The sequence below is a fragment of the Lissotriton helveticus genome, chromosome 9, assembly GCF_964261635.1.
Source record: "Lissotriton helveticus chromosome 9, aLisHel1.1, whole genome shotgun sequence".
Classification (NCBI taxonomy): domain Eukaryota; kingdom Metazoa; phylum Chordata; class Amphibia; order Caudata; family Salamandridae; genus Lissotriton; species Lissotriton helveticus.
This window is the reverse complement of record NC_136070.1, coordinates 230,858,363-230,878,565: the sequence shown is the minus strand read 5'-3', so window position 1 is coordinate 230,878,565 and position 20,203 is coordinate 230,858,363. Positions and strand designations below refer to the sequence as shown.

Sequence of the window (20,203 nt, the reverse complement as noted above, 5' to 3'; positions counted from 1 at the left end):
AAAGGCCAAAGGCTTCATTTCATAGTGCTTTGGGGCAATTTCTTAAAGGCGGAAGGGCACATTAGAAAAAGGTATGATATCTCCTGATTGTGACACTAGAACAAGTTCAGGACTAGATATCTGCAGACCTCTCTCCAGTTCCCCACAGTTCAGAGTAATGTAGGTGCTAAAAAAATGTTGGTTAGTCCTACATCTGGTTTGGTCTGCCATTACCCGGGAGTTGACACATATGATGAGAAGCCTGCGAGACAGAATATTCAGCTTTGTGTTCCACTGTGTAGCTCCCTTTAGGTGTCTCCCTTAAGTTTTGGGTAAACACCCTGTTCCTAAGCTTGCTTGGGATATTTTTAAATGAAAAGTAGAAATAATCAAAAAAGTCCCCTTGGTCTCAATATTGAAAAATTAAGGGGCAGATTTACAAGCCCCTTGTGCTTACTTTACGCCGCCTTTGCGCCACTTTTGTGATGCAATGGCATCGTAAACAATGTACCATGATGCGACTTATTTATAACATGACGCATCTAGGGAGATGCGTCATGTTGTAAAGCCCTGCACTACATTATACCTGTGTCAGGTGTAATGTATGCAGGGTGGGCGTTCCGTCGCAAGGAAGCCTCGTAAAAGTGACTCAGTGAAATCTACAAGATTTGATTTAGTGACTTTTACGACACCACTGCATCAAAACCTTGCCCCTGCTTGAAGCAGGCGTAAGGAGTGACGCAGCAGGGTCCGAATAGGCATTCCTAACAACTGCTGGAGTTGTGTCTAGAGTTGTGTTGTGCTTACGAAACGACTCCAGCAATGTGTTGCGTTTCCGACATGAGATGCATTCCGCATCTGTCTGTCCTTGCGCACGGTGCAGCGCATTGTAAATGCGGCGCATCCATGTTGGCGCAAGGCTATTTTTCCGTCACGCAAATGAACTGGCGCATCTCTGCAACTATGAAGAGATGCACCAGTTCTGGTAAATCTGTCCCGAAGAATGAGAATGCTGGGGTATTCCTTTTACAGGATGGTTTTCATCACCCTTCTGAAGGTATCATGCTCCATCGTAGGGTAACCTCCTCGCACTGCGAACCTGGTCACAGTGAGGGCTACAACCCCCTCTCTAAGAGGGAGGAGCTCAGGGATGTTTTGTTTTGGCAAGTAATAGAGGTATACTAAAAACTATAGGTCAGCAGGGTGTGGTGAGGGGCAGAAAGAAAAAGAAGACTGTGAGCTAAAACTAACTCTCAGGTATGTCAAACAAGCTTTATTAGGGCACCCCGAGGTTAGGATTAAAAAGAAAACTATGACAGGGGTTTATTCAACCTGTCATAGATCGATGTGTCGACATGTTTCAGCCTAAAACCCTCCGCAGAATTGTGGCATCTTTCATCAGGACCAACGTGAACAAGAGATTATGGGGTGAATACCAAAAAGCAAAATTGAATGAAGGATATACAAAACCAGTGGTTGGAGTGATAATCACTCAAACTTGAGAACCCTGGTTGTTGTATTGCTTGTAAGGAAACAAATGTATCAAGTTGTAACACATTATTAGAGAAGCACACTGCACGTATAAATATCACCAACGTGTATTGAAAAAGATGTTAGTGCACCCTTTACCGCCCTTTAATATAAAATGCTCAACATTGCTTAATTAGATAAGCTGCGAAATGGCTTATTCGTTCCTTTGTGTGGCCAGGTGACACCTTTACCTCGGCAGGGATGTTCAAGGTGGCATCCGAATCCTGTTAGAAGAAACAGGTGGGAATTAATTTCCAAGCCCATATGGTGCTGACTTGAAAATAACACACAGTGTGAGCAGTTGACTGAGATCATAATAGTCTACAAAAGTAGATCGATTGTGTGGATTGAAAAAAATGATTGTGACATTGATATGGTCCTGAGTGGACAGGACCGAATAACACTGAAAAATAGAGGTAACCCTACGTTGATTGTTATTTTTGTGGGTGCATTCTTGAAAACACATGGCGTGTGAAAATATCACGCGTGTATAGGCCACAAAATCCTGCATCTAAAGACATGATTAGAAAATAGCAAACGGCATTAAGGGACCCCTGTGAGCACTATTGTTGAAGAAGTCTTACAACAAATACAGGTATTGGTAAAGAAACACTCATGGCATGCAATGTACTTGGGTTTCCACTGCGATTGAGTTCTGCGGGGAGGGTTCAGGCATAGTGACTTGAGAGGAAGTGAGTGCTTCAGGGGACAGACACGATAATCTTTAAGCAATTTTGATTTCTTTTTTGATTACCCCTACTGTACAGTTGTACAATTGAAACACCACTCAATTGTTGTTGTTTGCCTTACCTCAGTAGATCGACTTCTGGGTAACTTTGCTTGCCCATTCTCCTCTTTAAATAAAAGGTAAAAGAGGGGTGGCCCAGCTTCTTCCGGTCATGGACAGGCACAGACGGGCTTGCTCTTGGCTTGGTCCTCTCCCCGCAATGCAGGAAAGTGAAACGCTCTTGGTCGTTTTTTACAGGTAAATCAGGAGGTATCTTGAAATGGTGTGTTCCCTTAAACAGCATTACATACAAGGAAACTGGAAAGCTCTTGCAAGCAAAGTTTCACACTGTCAACTATTTTACTATTTGTTTAAGTAGGAGTAATTGTTAAACGGTTTTCATAAAAGGGTTTACCCAAAAAGTTTATTTAATTAGAATGTTATTGATGGGAAAGGAAGGTGACATTGGACTGTATGGACCAGTGCTGGTCAGCTGCATTGGTACTTTGCTTGCATCCTTTTATAAGAACTTCCACAGATCCATGTGGCTGTGTGTAGCACTGACACCTGAGCTTGGCATCTCAGTGGCAGCTACATGACTTTTTGGCTGCTCTCACCATGTAGCCCCCTCTCGTCCACCACTTTGCCTCTTGGTTTGTCCTTGGTATGAGACTGTGGTAAACTTGTTAGTAGTAGAAGATATTGCAACAATGACGTATTTTCTAGTTAGAAAGAAACATTCTCTACAGTGTACATACCAGCATACATCAATCTGCATTAAGGAAGCCTCTTTTGTGAACAAACTTGGCAGGATTATGATCTGCTGAAACAATAGTGTAGTCACAAACACATGTATTCTACGGTTTACAAAGAAACTAGAATTCTAAGCAGGTACTCAACAGTGAAAAGTTTAAGGAGCTTACAACGGATTCGAAGTAATTTTACTTTTTAGTTGATGAATATGCAATATGCAATCTATCCTGCACCCCCTCCTATATACCGAGGTGCATAAACGTCGGGTGTTTCAGAGAAACTGAATAAATAGCTTCATGGGATAAAAAAAGCCTTATCAAATTAAACCACACGGCTGTCGCAACTCATCGTAAAATCTTTTTCTAAAAAATCAGCAATTTTTTTGTTCTAAAGGTTCAAGAAAAGCCTTTTCAGAACTGCTTTGGTGTTTTTGCAGAACATACTTGCCAAATGTTCTCCACTTCTGGGGTCCATTTTTCCTTTAGAATTGGTTGTACTGCGGACATAAATTCTGTTCCAATGTACTGCGAAGAAAAAGACCTTTATTAAAAGCGAGCAGCAATATCAATAGATTCATTCTATATTTTTAATTCACATTCCATCTTGCAAAAGCAACCAGTTCAAATACTAAAATAAGAAACTTTTTCTGAAAAGGGTAAACAAAATGGAATAAGACTGAACAAAACAAGAACTACCAAATCAATGCCTACAACAACTCTTCTTACCGAAATAATGGGATGGTAATTCTCCTTTCAACACATTGTCACTTTCTAACCTTGAAATACGTTCACTGCTAATCATGAAAGTTAAAAATGTCTGGCAGGAAACTTTAGAAGGTTATGAGAATATCCTTTTTACTTAAACTAGAAAGAGCAAGGGTCTTCCAGATCTAATATAAGTATTGGGCTCAAATGGAGGGGTGAGAAACAAGGGAAGCAGAAGTCAGGCCTAATAACTCTTTTGTGCTCAGGCAAGTCATAACTTTAGCCTCCACAGCCTCCCCGTGCAGGGGGGAGGGCGAGCTCCAGGGGGTCTTCTCTGGCACTGTGCACAGGCAGCAGGCCCACGGCAGGTGGTGCCCTCAAGTTTCATTTCACCACTGCTCTCAGGGTGCCAACCCACCAAGCACTTAGTGTCTCACCCTGGCTGGTACACAGTGGCAGTGTGGTCTGTGCTATGGGTTGACTAGGGCTTGCCCGCCTTTTGGAGCCTTCTGAAGTCTGAGAGGTACTTGGGGCGTGAACCCCTTCTCAAGATTTTGGCTTCCCTCAGCCTAGTTTGAGTAGGTGGAATCTGGACCTTTTAAAGATTGTGTATTTTCTGCTCAGTTGGCCAGCCTTGATTACTCTTCTCTTTCTTCCATATTCATGAGGTGTATTTGTGCAGCAGTAGACTGCATCCCTGCCTTCAAAAAGGTGCATTGCTACTGTTCAGGTCACCAATTCCCATTCTTACCTTTTTGTAATCTGTTAACTCATTCAGCACTAACCCTGCCTGGCACATGTTCCCTTACGGATTGCTGAGCCTTATCTGATTACCACTAATTTTGGCGTACCACCACATACGCATCCCGCTGTCTCTATGGCTAGGCTGGCGCTGCATAGCTGCCTATATGCTTTAGCCCAGGGTTCTCCAACCTGTTCTTTAGTGAGAGCTGCTCCTGATCATAGGAAGCCTTTGGGAGTAACGGCCTAATATAGGGATTCGATAAACTTACACAGATATCAGATAACCTAAATATATGTTTATTACATTTTCCAACAGCTTTAGAAACAGTAATCCATGGCATTTGGCAGCCAGATAGCTTAATTAAAGTCTCTAAAGTACTCCATTCTTCCTACAGGGAGCATACAGCAATAATGGGCCTGGAGCTGCATTGCAGAAGGTTTACATTGGGGTCGTCCCGAAGGATCAGTTTGCCTCTTTGCTCTTGAGACAGCACAAGGGATGAATAGAAAGAGAGACAGATAATGTGAGAGAACAAAGGAGAGTAAGAGAGTACAGGAAGAGAGAAAGAGACGGCAAGGAAGAAAAAAGGCAAGAGTGAAATAAAGAAAAAAGAAAGAATCAGAGAGACAGGGAAAGAAAGAGAACAAAAGAGTCAGAATGAGGAAACAGTATATGAAAGAGGAATAAAAAAGGAAGAAGCAGTGAAAGGGATGAATGAAAGAAGACAAAGAAACAATGACAAAGGCAGAATTGGAACAAAGGAGAAGGAACAGAAAGAGAAAAACAATTGCCAAAATAGGACAAGAGAAGGATGCAACATGAGAGAGAAAAAGAATGTAAAAGTAGACGAAAAAAGAAACTAAGGAAGAAACAGAAAGGAAAGAAGAAGAGACATGGAGAAGAAGACAGTAGTGGAAGAAAAAAGAAGGAAAAGAATGGAAAAGTACAAGAAGTAAATACAACAAGAAAAAGAGAGACAGAGAAAGAAGAACACAGATATGAAAGATGAAGACTGAAAGAAAGGAGGGTAATAATGGAAGAAGAACAGAGGAAAAAGTGGAGGAAGAAAGAAGTAGAGACAGAAAGAGATAGGACAAAAGAAAGGAAGAAGAAAAGAAGGTGAGAAATCAAGAGAAAGAAGGAACAAGCATTTACAATGCAACGGTTTCGCCTTTGGAGAAGTTAGAGCTATTGGCATTGTAAATGACAAAATTTGTATTTATGTGTTGGTTTTGAAAACAGATAAATAAATGGCATTGTCATTTACATTGCCAATAGCTTAATCTCTCGCAAATGTGAGAACTATTGTACCTTACGGACGAGCTCAGCAGACAGCAATTACTACCACCCACACACACACCCAGAGCCAGCCACACACACCCAGAGCCAGCCACACACACCCAGAGCCAGCCACACACACCCAGAGCCAGCCACACACCCCCAGAGCCAGCCACACACCCCCAGAGCCAGCCACACCCAGAGCCACACACACACCCAGAGCCCCCCACACACACACAACTAGAGCAGTCACATACACACACCCACTGGAGCAGTCACACACACACACACACACACACTGGAGCAGTCACACACACACACACACACACACACACACACACACACACACACACACACACACACACACACACTCTGGAGCAGTCACATACACACACACACACACTGGAGCAGTCACATACACACACACACACTCTGGAGCAGTCACATACACACACACACACTCTGGAGCAGTCACACACACACACACACACACACCCTGGAGCAGTCACACACACACACACTCTGGAGCAGTCATATGCACGCACACACTGGAGCAGTCACACGCACACACTCGGGATCCCTCATGTGTGGACAGCGGGTGAGATCGTTGGTGTTTTCAAATATAGAAGAACGGGCAAAATGGAAGACTTTACTAAATGTGAATCTTTCCTAGTACTGATAAGATCCGTGAAATGTGTTTCCCTTCACTTATAATTTCCTGCTCATTTATTTTGCGATACATAATATCCTCAAACAACGGAGCCTTCAAGGAAGCCTTAATTAATTTCATTCCCAGAACCAACAATAAGCAGCATCTGTCTCTGTCTTAGGCAACGAACATTTGGTATGACCATACTGACGTGGCAAGAAAATTTCTATGTGGCTTGACCCACACGTAATCTTTGGCATGCCGGGATTAATCACAACAAGAAGAAACATGAACTTAATCTGGTGTGACCATCACATCTTCTCTTTACATAACAACTTTGCAACTTGAAAAGCCCCAGCAGAAGTGACACGAAACTATGTCACCTACAGGCACCCTAAGAAAGTAAACCTTTCAGCCCTTGAACATATCTCACTGAGTAGGACCCGTTCATGCAGGGCCGTGTCCTCTGACCTACAAACACGAGTGGCACGTGAGCACGTGGGCACAAGTTTGCAGAGCGGCACGCCCGCGTGAGCAGCCATTGGGGTCTAATTCTGTCAGTGGCATTCCCGGAAGGAGCGAAACATCAGCATGCGGTGCCGAGAGGCTAAAAATAAACATTACAAACTAAAGCGAGCAGACAGCTCAAAGCATCAGCTCGCCGGCCCCTCTGGTTATTTATGGCGCAACTGTGTCACCACCACAGAAGAGCACATGGCAGGCCGGAAAGACAGCTCAGGAGATTCATGGCCGGCTGCAGAGAAGTGTGCGAAACTCGCATGTCGAGAGGTTTGAACTGCTGCAACAGACCCTCAGTTGGCCAGCCCCTGAAGTGAATTAAACGAACCTCCGTGAAATATGCGGTTAGTTTTAAAGACGCCATCATTGATACCCCATGACTAGTTATAGAAAGTGGGCTGCACTCAAGCACGTTACGAGTAATGGGACGTGGTCTAATGATAGGAGGAACTTTTTTTTCATTTACATTGCAAATTGCCAAGTCTTCTACACTTTCTGAAATGTCCCCGACTTCATTTGCTTCATTTTTTAATACCAAGCCTCAGGACAGGCTTTCGGGTCCTCCCAGTGACACGGGCGGCGGTAGGTTTTTGATACATCGATCCTCCAGCGAGACGTGTTCAATTCAAGTGGCTGAACCCTGAATAAAAGGCGCACATCTATAATACAACTGCAAGGGGCTCCATAAACCCCCAGAACCCAACAGCACGACATGAGATAGCCCAGCCTGGCATTAAAAAAAGCATAGTATGTCGGAGCATGACCTAACACTACAACATGAAACATAGAGCACGGTATTATAGCACAGCATAGTGTAAATGTACAGGAATGTATTAGCATAGCAGAGTTTAATAACATGTCATAAAAGGATAACTGGACACAGTATAACACAGTAGATAGAGCCCAAACACACATGGAGCACATTACAGAAAAACAGCAGAGTATCAATCCAAGAGCACCCTTCGGGAGGCACACGGATAAATGAAATGATAAAGAAGCAAAATAAAAAAGGTACAACCTAGCGGGAGGCACACGTACAGCGGGAGGCACACGAACAGCGGGAGGGGGGCGGGCAGGCACACGGACAGCGGGAGGGGGGCGGGCAGGCACACGGACAGCGGGAGGGGGTCGAGAACGGGGACACGAACGATAAATGAAATGATAAAGAAGCAAAATAAAAAAGGTACAACCTAGCGGGAGGCACACGGACAGCGGGAGGCACACGGACAGCGGGAGGCACACGGACAGCGGGAGGGGGGGCGGGCAGGCACACGGACAGCGGGAGGGGGGCGGGCAGGCACACGGACAGCGGGGGGGCAGGAACGGGAAGACGGGACAGCGGGAGGGGGGAGGGAACGGCAAGAAAGGCACTCACCTTGACTTCCTCGGGCAGCGGAATGACCAAATAAAACCTCGACGTCGGAAAAAATAAACCCCGCCCACCGCCGCACTGACGTGACAAAAGGGGCCGGATGAGAAAAATTCTCCAGAAACGCCCACGAGTCGCCTCGCAGGATGACGGACGCCTCTGTTTGCCAATGGCTAGCGTCCATTTATGGAGCTAGCCAATGGGAAACGGAGGCGGGACGAACATCCATACTGTAACTCAAAAGATTTCGCCCTGGAAGGAGCACTGCGTGCTCTCGCCAGGTCGAAACCTAAAAATAAACGGAGAAAGAAAAAAGGGAGGACAAATGAAAGAATTGAAGCACAAGTGAAATAATTATTGAGAGACAGAATGGGAGAAAATAGGTGAATAAAGAAGTTGAGAAAAAAGAAAGAAACAGAAAAAAGAGGAGAAATAAAGAGAACAAAACAGGAAAAGAAATACAAATGAAAGAAACAAACAAGGGGAAATGGTGCAAAAGGTAAAAGAGGTACAAATTAACAAACAAAATTAGAGAACAATATAATGAAATAAAGAGAAGAAGAGACAAGAAAAAGAAACTAAAAAAATGAACAACAAAGTAAGGAAAGAGAAGTAGTGTTCAAAGACAGGAAGAAACAAAAGCAGGAGGAAAAAAGAAGGCAAAACAAAGGGGTGAAGTAAAAAGAGAAGATAACAGAAATAGAGAAATGAGAGAAATACAGAAACCAAAAGGAAAAAATAAAGAAATTAGATCTGAAATAAAGGAGAAAAGAAGTAAAGAAAGTTTATTTTCGCAAGAAGTCAGGCTGCATCATCCTTCACGTTAAGCTTTCGAGCCCTCACAGTAGGGCACGGTGGATGGAAGTCATTTGCGGTTCGCCTGGTGTAGCAACTGCGTCCCTTGGCACTGTTCCTTGCGACCCCCGAGCTAAAAGAGGACACAGACAACAGCACCAGGATCCGAGAAACTGGAGCATTTTGTCGTACAAAACGCTCCAGACAGAGGCTCCGTAGCAGCATACCTCGAGATTGTAACCGTTGCAAGTGCACACTGTTACAATTCGACCTGATCAACTGAAATGTAACTGAGAAACACTGGTCCCAGGCCTCAGACAGCCCCTGGCATGCCTGAAGGCTTTCATTAATCCTGCGCTGTCCCAGATTGCGCAGAAGAGGACGTTGTGTCTAAATTCAGGCCACCTTTGCTGTTCTCGCATGCAACATTTTTGAGTCACAATAAATGCTTATATTTAGCATTTTATATGCACACCAGCACATTAGTTTTACTGCAGCAATGTTTATCCTATTTCAGGCATTTTATTTCAGTTTCCATTCTAGTTTGAATGGCAGAGAAAGTGAATTTCCATAGGTCAGCATGACTTGAGTCAAGCAGTGGCGGCTGGTATGGAAAAATGGCGGGGGAGCAAGAGGAGGTGTGGGCGAGGAAAGAAAAAAATAAAGAATAAAGCAAACTTACCTGCTGCCGCAGCCTCTCCACTGCAGGAAACACCTGGGCTCCCAAAGCCAATCACAACGCTGCAGCGTTGTGATTGGTTCCCCTAAGCCAATCACAATGCTGCATTGCCGTGTTGAAATTGGTCTGAGCGCTGTGGTTTGGCGCTCAAACAGGGCGAAGGGAGGCTGTGCCTGTTCCACAACAGGCTGGGTAATGCAGCCTGGTGGGGAACATGCAGTGCACATAATTGGCCCAAGATAGCTGGCTAAACATTCATGCGCACTTTGAGTGTGCTCACCACTCCTCCCCTGGCCCCTGCTTAGGACAGTCCCGCCCCTCCCCGCACCTAGGAAGGAAAAATCAAATGATAATAATGCTTTGTTATTATCATTTTATTTTTCCTAGGCACTGCTCATAAAGCAGTAGGGCTAAACTCCTGCGCCTTAGTGGAGGAGCCACCCCGGGTTTAGTGGAGACTGCAGAACAAGTTTCATGTATATGTATTGAGTGGTAAGTATTGGATACTACAGCCACTCTGCCAAGTGTCTGGGTGTTAGAATTAGGTATTGAGCTACAATATCTGCATCTCAGCTCAGATTGGAGATTGGAACACAATTAGTCAAGCAAATAACCTGAGTGGTGTATTTCTCTTTTTAAGGGCAGGAGCGATGCAGATTCTTTTTTCTTCAGCTAAGTTCTAGCCAGAGTCAGTCACACGTCGGGCAGGGTTGCTGCAGCCAATCACAGACAAGGGCTCAGTTTTCACCCTTACTGAACTCTGCTGTTTTTGCCCATGTAACAAGGCTGGCCTCCAGTGGCTTACCTAGTGCCTCATTTGTGGTACGCTGCTAAGCACAACCCACCCCACTCCACCACAAGTTCATCCACCTACCCTCAGACACATATATTTCAAAATTGTGTGCAGAACCATTTAGGGCAAAGAAGCCAAGGTCGGCGGGGGGATGTATGGAACCGGAAATAACTGTCCTGCTACCATGATTCTCCTGAAGTGAGACAAACTTCCACTACCTTTGGTATTTGGATGAATTGATGCCCAGGTCACAGTGTTTGAAGTAATTGCCTTGTCAGACAAGGATAATGTGCGAGCTACTCAGCGGCAGCCTGTGAGCTACTGGTAGCTCGCGACAGGTGGCAGCCTGTGAGCTACTGATAGCTCGTGATCAACCTGTTTGAGACCCCTCACAATTATAATTTACACATCTATCTCTTACATACCCTCACCTATTACACTACCATGCGCTGTGTCCCAAACACAATACCAGAACTTCAGTGGTCATCATTGAACCCCTTCCTATATACTACAAAAAAAACCTCCTTGCACACCCTACACTGTTTAGTTTGCGATCTGCGATTGTAAATGTTTCAGCTCTCTACATAAGAATACTAAGTCATATACAAATGGTACAATACAATACAATAGAAATATAACTTCAAGGCATGCAGTTACTCCTGTGATAATGAAAGATAGGAATGTAATGTATATTTTTGGGACTTGTGGGAACTATCAAACTCAAACAGTGGCAGATGATCAAGCCCCATCTGATATAAGACCACCCTAACAGGCGGCTCCTCCACTAAGGAATCCCCACAATGAAAAATAAAATGGTAATAAATATTTTAGCATTTTATTTTTCGTTGACTTTGCAAACCGCTGTCCTGAGTCGAGTCTCAGAACGGGGGCAGGCCACTGCTGACTGGAAGCAGCAGAGAGGAGTGGTGGACTGGGCACTTTGAAGTGCACATGTCTCTTTGGCCGGTTGTCTTGCAACGGCCAGCCAGACATGCACACCGTAAACCTCTCCACCCAGCTGTCTTGGACATCTGGGTTGTGACCTAGCAAAGGCCTCCAGTGCTTTTTGGAGTGCTGAGAGAGCCTGCTCAATCCAACCATGGCACTGCTCTAATAGCATGAGAGCAACTTGACTGGGGCAAGCTGGGGGAAAGAAGAACACCAGGACTGGAGAGAGGGCGGAGGTAAGTGACTTTTACTTCCTATTTAAAAAAAAAAAGTATTTTATGTCTATATGTATCCCTAAATCGCTTACATGCACAGCGGCGGCTCGTCCACTAAGGTGGAGGAGTGACGCCCCACTACTTTAAGAGCAGTGCAGAGGAAAAATAAAAAGATAATAATGGAACATTATTATCATTTTATTTTTCCGTTCCTAGGTGCAGGGAGGGGCGGGGCCGGCCAGAGCAGGGGCAGGGGCAGGAGTGGTCAGCACACTCAAAGGGCACAAGACAGGTCCCAAGATGGCTGGACAAACAGTCATGCGCACTTTGCATGTTCACCACCAGGCTGCATTACACAACTTGGTGGGGACATGCACAGGCTCCCTGTCCCCATCTGATCGCCGAACCATGGCGCTCAGACCAATCACAAGGTTGCCCCTGCACATGCATTATATTACTGTTTTAAAGTTAAACTTTTCTACTTCAAAATGATAATGAAATGCATGTCAGCATGAAGTTAATCTAGTTTACTGTTTTGCCCGCCTCACCACTCTCCCTCGCAGGAAGCCACCGCTTCCCACATCCCCAGACCATCCCCTTCTAGGCCAACTCCTGTCGGTAGCCAACATTCCTTTCAGAATTGGGTGGTTCTCACCCCAGATTTCAATGCGTTTTGTCAACCTCCTCCAGTGAGTCAAGGCACTCCCTGTATGTGACACAAAAGCTCTCCTTGAACATTGTTCAGGCATGTCTTAGCAGCTGTCCATATAATATACTGACATTCCACATAACTTAGATATACACATATTTTTGCCACTGACTCATCAGTCAATACTTGATGCAATTTCGGAATGCTGTTGGACTGGGTAAATATATGTTTCACAAGGTAATTCTGCCCACCACTTCACGCAACAATAAATTCCTACAGCCGACAACCGTTTGGATATGTACAGGCAGATCTAAACCCTTAGTTTCGAATGATATTATATTGAACAAGTTCATGCTTCACAACACCCATCATTGAACATTACACCAATACCGCTCATTGGACATTACACTAACACTCTTCATCGAACATTACACGATAACAATATCCTGCGGTAGTCAGTGAAAGAGGGTCAAATAGCGATAGTCTGTCAACCTCTGCTAGTCTGGTTTGATCTTTAGGTACATTATGCAGAGAGGAAACCTAGCAACAGAGGATTTTGAAACATAGGATTGAACATTATTATCTTTAACAGAGCAGACCCCATAAAAACATATGTTGATATTAATAGCCCATAGCTAGCATGGTGTTTTAGTTTTGCAGCAGTGGATATAGACATACAGCCTAGTGCATTATTTTCTTTAATAGAGGTGACCTCATGTAAAACTTGTACTAATCCTACAGTTGGTGTCATCTTTAAACATTCATATGTTTGCAACCATATAAACGCAATTAGCACCATGCCTCTGCTTGCAAATATCAGTATCTAGTTGACAAAAGACCTCGGAGGTCCTGCACGCTGCGTTTAAGTTACCATGAAAGGAATGTGTCCTGATTTTTAAATGTTTTTTGTTTGTTTCTTGTATATTTAACAACATTGGGCCACCACAGTCCTCAATAAGGAGGGCCTTGGGGCTTCTGCAAGGGACATTCTTCTGCACTTTGTATTAAAGCTAAGGCATGTATAGGACCTTCAGACCTCTAATACAGTCAGTTGGGCATCCCAACTATAATATGTTCTATAATTTTTTTTTCAGAACAAAATGTTATTGTTTTCGTGAGAGAGATTGCAAATAGACCACAGTACTCCAAACACCGGAGGGGCTGTGAGCATAGAATCAAAATGAACAAAATAGCAATCAATACAGTCGTTCAAATAAGCATTATTACACCAACTCTCCTATCCCCCTGCCCCATATTAACTACCCCCTCCCGGATCCCACCCTTGCCCTTAGCACGATGTCCACACAGGTCCAAGAAAGAAAATAGTCGGGATACAGGTAATGCATATTCCCCCCCACCCAGGTTCTTACGGCATCTGTTCTGCAGACACATCACTCTGTGCTGGCGGCTCCAGCCACAATCCCCTGTACTCCGCCCATCTCTTCCATATTTTGTAGTGCTTCCTGGGGCACCCTCGGGCCTCAAACACTGGACGCTCCAACCCCATACAATAGTCCAATCCCTTTTTCCACACTCCCACCGGGGGGGCCCTGGGGTCCTTCCAGGCACGGGCTGCATCCCTCTTGGTCACGGTAAGGCCAAGGAGCAGCAGATGTCGTTTATAAATGTTGCCACCCACTTGTTCCATTACATGGAGAAGGCCCAGCTATGGTGTACGGGGGAACTCCCAACCCAATACTTCTGCCAAACAGTCCCAAACACCTGTCCAGAATCTCTCCAGTGCTCCACAGGACCATACTGTATGTAGGAAGGTGCCCACCTTCCGACCACATCTAAGACATTCAGGGGACGCAATCAAGCCCGCTCGCCACAGCCTCTCTCTTGTATAGTAAGCTCTATGTAGATATTTAAATTGGATGAACCGTAATCGTACTGCAACAGCCGCACCTCTAGGAGCGGCGAGGGCTTCCCTCCAATCTTCTTCTTCTAGAACTCCCACATCACCCTCCCATGTGGTCCGCAGCTTATCTAGGGAGGAGGAGCAGTGTATGACCAAAGATTGGTAAATACGGGATATTTTCTTATCCTCTAACTCACCCATGAATACCTTAGCTTCCAGGGGGCTGAATTCAGGTAAGGAGTCCAGTCCCTCCAGGGCAGGAGTGATGGCATGCTGGAATTGCAAATATTTAAAGAATTGGGTCAGGGGGCATACTATACTCGTCCCTCAGCTCCTGGAATGATTTCAGGGTCGTGCCTTTCATTACATGGCCCAGCGCCGAGATCCCTATTGCATCCCAGCCGCGGAACCCCTGTAAAGACGCCAGAGCCGGGAAGCGACCGTTCTGCCACAATGGAGTCTCCGCGGTTAATCTGTTCCACCATCCCATGCGGTGAAGCGCCTGTCGCCAGATCTGGAAGACCACCTGAGTGACCACCAGGAGCCTCTTCCTCTTACCAGCTGAGTACAATACTGTATGGAGGGTGTCCGGCTCTATCAAGTACCTCTCCAGGGTGTAGGCTGGGTCTCACCGATCCCCATACCACCACTCATTCAATACCAACAAGTGAGACGCCTGGTAATAGGACAGGACATCCGAAGATGCCAACCCGCCGCAATACGTGGAGAGAAAACAGGTACGGAGCGCCACTCTCACCGCACCCCCGGCCCAGAGGAACTGGCTCAGCGCCGAATTGACCTGGCGAAACCACTGCGTCGATATGGGGTGGGGGTGAAGTAATAATAAAGTAAGCGTGGGAGGGCCACCATCTTGAAAATGCACATTTAGATTGAGCCCCGACACCTCCCCAAACACCCGCATAATTTCCAGGACTCTCGGTCCTGACCTATTGAGGTCCGTGAGGAAGAAAAGCACGTCATCAGCGTAGAGTGCTATCCTGTCCGATGGCCCAGCCTCCCATTCAAAGCCCCTCATCTGTGCGTCTATGCGCACCCACGTCGCCAAGGGCTCCATGGCAAGGGCGAACAGGTACGGCGAGAGGGAACATCCCTGCCGGGTGCCCCGTCCGATAGGAAAGGCGCCGGATACAGCCCAAGCCACTCTCACTGAGGCCGTCAAGTCGGTATACAGCAGTCGTATGTATGATAAAAACTGGGCTCCAAGATTCAGGCGAGGCAGGATTGCATGCAAGTAGACCCAACTCAACGAGTCAAAGGCTCTATCAATGTCGGCCAGAAGAAGTGCCGCCTGGGTTCCTGTGGCCCGCATCGTCTCCACTGCCACCTGAGCATTCCTAATGTTGTGTCTCGTTGCTCTATGTGGCATAAATCCTGCTTGGTCTGGATGGACCAAGTTCGTGATATATTGAAGGAGGCGATTGGCGAGGGCCTTAGCCAATATCTTCGCCTCTACATTAAAAAGCGATATGGGTCTGTATGATTCGTGACGTTCGGGAGGCCTCCCTCGTTTACAAAAAAACACTATTTCGGCATGCCTCCAATCCGCTGGTAGGCGGCCACACTCCCTGGCCGCATCCAGTGCCCTCTTATAATGCGCCCCCAACTGGAGGTGGTATTTCCTAAAGAACTCGCACGGGAACCCGTGGGTCCGGGAGCTTTCCACGCATTCAATTCTCCGAGAGCCTTTCCTAATTCCTCCGCTGACAACGGAAGCTGGAGACGATCCCGTTCCTCCTCCGATATCGCCCGTGACGGGAGGTCTGCGAGAAATTTATCAATAGCGTCTGCTGGGAGGAATTCCCTAGGGGCATACTGCGCCGCATAGTAACGCGCAAAGCTGTTTGCAATCTCCTCGGGGGCTAACAAAGGATCTCCGGCCTCGTTTCGAAGCGCCGGCAGTGTCTGCGCCTGGAAAGTGCCCTGGCAGAGCCTATACAACATTGTGCTGGACTTATCCCCCCATTGGTAGATTCTGCTCTGCGTGGCCAGCCACGCCGGACGTGACGCCTCAAGATGTAGAGATGCAAAATCTTGCTGTGCCTGTAGCAGCCGTCGCACATCTTCGTCATCCCCGGTCGCCGTGCTCCTCCCTTCCAATTCGCGGACCCGATCCGCCGACTTCTCTAGGCCCTCCCTATGCGTCCTACGGGCCACCGCGCAACAGGCTATATCCACTCCTCGGAGTGTGGGCTTCAGAGCCTCCCAAAGGGTCACGTCATCTGTCTCAGGTAGAGAGGCACCATCGAAACGGCTGCCGCCTCTTGTCAAGGAGGAGATTAAGAGAAATAGGGGAGTGATCAGAGAGACCACGCGGTAGTAAAGCCGTCGAGTCCACCCTCCCAATCCGAGTGCAGGGGACAAACAGGTAATCTAATCTTGAGAAGGATTTATGTACCGCAAAAACATACGTGTATTCCCGGCTATGTGTATGTTGATAACGCCACGCATCAGTCGAGCCCATTCCTCTCACCATGTCACTCAACCTGGTAGGGGCGCTCACCGTCCGCTCACCACCGGGTCTGCAGCGATCCATCTGACTATTCATTTTTTTTTAAATATGTTTTTATTGCAGATATTCAATTATAGGTATACATCGGTCAATAACAGTACAAGCAACGTTGGCAGCGACGAGTCTATGGTATTATCGTTACACAGCCATTTAGCCCACAACCCGGAGGTCGGGCGGCAAATATCAATGTCGTGCTGTGCATGCATATTGTGTAATATTAGCCTTGACCGGCTATGAAACCGGTTTGTATCTGCTTTTCCTTTTAATACCTGTACCCCAACCAACCCAACAAAACTGCCCCCGAGGATTATCAGCAAGATCCATCTGACTATTCATAACATCATTCCAGTCACCCCTGATAACAGCCATCACTTCTGGGATCTCAGCCCAGATGGTAAATCATTTTTAGACAAGCGACCACTGCAGCGGGGGAGGAGCATACACACTTTCGAAAACCACTGGTTTACCCCCAACCACTCCTTTGACAAAGACGTATCTGCCCTGAGCATCCTTCCATTGTGTCGAGTGGACGTAAGACACCCTGCGGTGAATCAATACCGCCACTCCTCAGGAGCCCCTAACAAAACGGCATGGTATACCTGTTGATAGCCATAGCGCTGCAAACTAAGGGTTTTGGTGCCCAGGAGGTGAGTCTCCTGCAACAGCAGGACGTCTGCCTTCTCCTTTTTCCCCTGCCGCAGCACAGCACCCCTCTTAATTTTATCCAGCATGCCCCTTACATTCCAGCTCACTATTCGCAGCGATGCACTGGGGGGCCCTGGCTTGGGACCACTAACCGCCATCTATCGGTTGAAACTGCAATTGCCCGGGTATCGGGGGCTGAGACTGCACACCTGCCCACAAAAGTACCTGATGAACCATCGTGCTGTAGAGAACTACCCCTCCCCCCCGAGCTCCTGCCTCCCCCCACCCCCCAACCCCACATCCACCCCCAGCCCAACAACCCCTCAACTCCCAGCCTCCCCCCCCATACCTCAGCAACGTTGAAGTACCTGTCGGGGTGTAGGCGCGCTTCGACCCCCAACGGGAGGCCGGAAGCCACCCACTCCAATGGATCCCCATGAACCACACGCTCAACCCCCAACTTACCCCCTAGGGGGCAATAAACGTCTCTGAACTCGAGGAACGTGTCCGCCCAGCAGATCATTGCCCCCCCTCCCATCCCATCTCAGTTTGTTGGGAACAGTGCAGCGCCGGATATAGCTAGTCCCCAATCCTTCCGTCGTCTCCAGTAGGAGCTATGGAGTATCACTCGCCTATCATACATGTTTGACTGTAGAATGTGTCCTTTGGCCCTCCTCGGTATTTCAAGGATCTGGCTTCCGAGTGTCTGGTGCATCAGGCCCCTCGTCCGGCCCCTCTTGAGGAGGAGAACTTTTCTTGGGCCGGGACCTCCAATTGTTCGCACTCCGCGATCTCCGGGAAGGCTGCCGTGGCGCCGCCGTCGAGGATGAATCAGAGTCATGTCCAGGTTGAGTGTGTGCTTGGACTCTAACAGTTTCGTCGGTCCAGTTAAACACCTCCTCCGGAGTGTTGAAGAAAAGGGTACGAGACCGATACACCACCCGCAAACGGGCCGGGAAGAGCAAGGCGTATTGGATTTTCAGATCTCGCAGGCGCGCCTTGGCTGCTGTAAAGGATTGCCGCTGTTGTTATACTTGTTTAGTATAGTCCGGAAATATTAGGATCTTCTGATTGTCATACATGTGGGGTTCTTTTGCACGTGCTTGCCGCACAATCGTGTCCCGGTCATGATAGTTGAGCAGCCGAGCTATCACAGGTCTTGGGCGGGCGCCAACCGGTGGCTTCTTGAGGAGCACTCTATGTGCCCGCTCGACTATGAAGCAGCGGGAGAGGGAGTCCGCCGGCATCCACCCCTCCAACCACTGGGTCAGGAAGGCCTCCATGTTGTCTTTCTCACAGCCTTCTGGAAAGTCGACAAAGCGCAGGTTGTTGCGCCGAGCCCGTCCTTCTGCATCTTCGGCTCGGAACACTAGGCCCCTTTGAATCCCTTCCATAGTGGCCACTTTTATCTTTAAGGTCGCCATGCCATCCTCCACCTCCGAAAGTCTGGATTCGGCTTCGGTAATGCGGGTCACAGCATTCCGTAGGTCTTGGCGCAAGAGGGTAACATCCGCCCCCACCGCCCCAATCTTTGCGTCCAGCATATCTCTGGATTGTGTGATCGCCGCCATAAGGGCCGCATTGTCTGGCCCCGATGTCTGGGGGCCACCGGCGGTACCTGATCCCCCGCTCGGGCCTGCAAACTTGTCCATGGGCTCCTGTTTCGGAGCCCCACCACTATTTCCTCCTCTGGTCATGACCGGTCCCGGCTTCCTCAGGCGTGTCACTTGGTTTCCGCCGTGTCGAACGATGGGGGCCCTACCCAGGATTATCACACTGTTCAAGGGCTTTAAGGGTGGCTGCCGCCCGTTGTACGAATTGCACCCGAGGCGCGCTGCCCATATAGTCCCTTGCCAATATTAGCCAGCCACACCGTCAGCGCCACACAGTTTCTCTGCAGCAGTCACAAAATGGCTTCCTGGTCACACGATGTCATGACCCAATGATCTACTGCTAGCAAGGCCCGTTTCCACTGATGGCAAGAGAGGAGCGTGCATCCCCTTGTATCTGTCGCTCACCCTTGGGCTCGGTTCACCTCAGCCATTAACCGCCTCTGCCCTGTCTCAGTCGACCAGCGGAAACCGGACTGCCCCTGCATGAAGGAGGGCTCCCCGCTTGCATTCATTACATCCTCGGCCCGATCCGGCCGCCGGGGGGGGGGGGAACCGTCAATACTCAGGACCCCCCTCCACTTGACCTCTCACTCTCTCTTGTCAGGGAATGGCCCTCCGCGCTCGTGACCCAGGGGCCCTACGCCGTCAGGAGAGTGCGCCAATCACCAAGGTCTATTCCCCGGCTCCGCAGTGTCCACCAGGCTCCGCGGCCCGAGCCGGCCGCCGGTGGGGGGCCCGTCAATACTCAGAGCCACCCCTCCACTCGAGCACACACAGTCTCTGCCCGGGAGCACACCACCTTACTTGTGCCCCTGCGGGCCCGCCGCCGCCAGGGTAACTTGCCACCTCCACCGGAGTGCCAACTTCCAGAGTGCAGTCCCTGGCTCCGCAGCCGTCTACAGGCCACCCTGTCGCTGCTTACACCCGGGCTCGATCCTCTTCAATCGCCTGGCCTCCTGCAAGGCGGGGGCCTCCTGCTCGCTCTCACTGCCACCACGGCCCAATTCGGCCGCCGGGGGGGAGGGATAGGGGAGGGGCCTCCGTCGATGCTCAAGACTCCCCCTCCGCTTGGCCCCCCTCAGACCCCAAAATCTAGGCCCCGGCTTCGCTGGGCACACTAGGCCTCGCTGCGGCCAGTCCCACCTGGGCGCCGCTCTGCCGGTGCCGATCGCACCCCCACGTCTCCTGTAGATCCGCCGGGGCCAGACTACTCCGGTCGGAC

General features: G+C 48.2%; 1 protein-coding gene across 1 annotated transcript in view; it reads right to left on the bottom strand.

Annotated features, from left to right (window-relative positions):
* The window catches only part of LOC144782699 (neuroglobin-1-like), a 139,214-nt gene that overhangs the window by 76,473 nt on the left and 42,538 nt on the right, over nt 1-20,203 (bottom strand). The window contains exon 4 of the mRNA XM_078662027.1: nt 3,433-3,513. Coding sequence (XP_078518153.1) covers nt 3,433-3,513 — 81 coding nt within the window. The remainder of the gene's footprint in view (nt 1-3,432; nt 3,514-20,203) is intronic.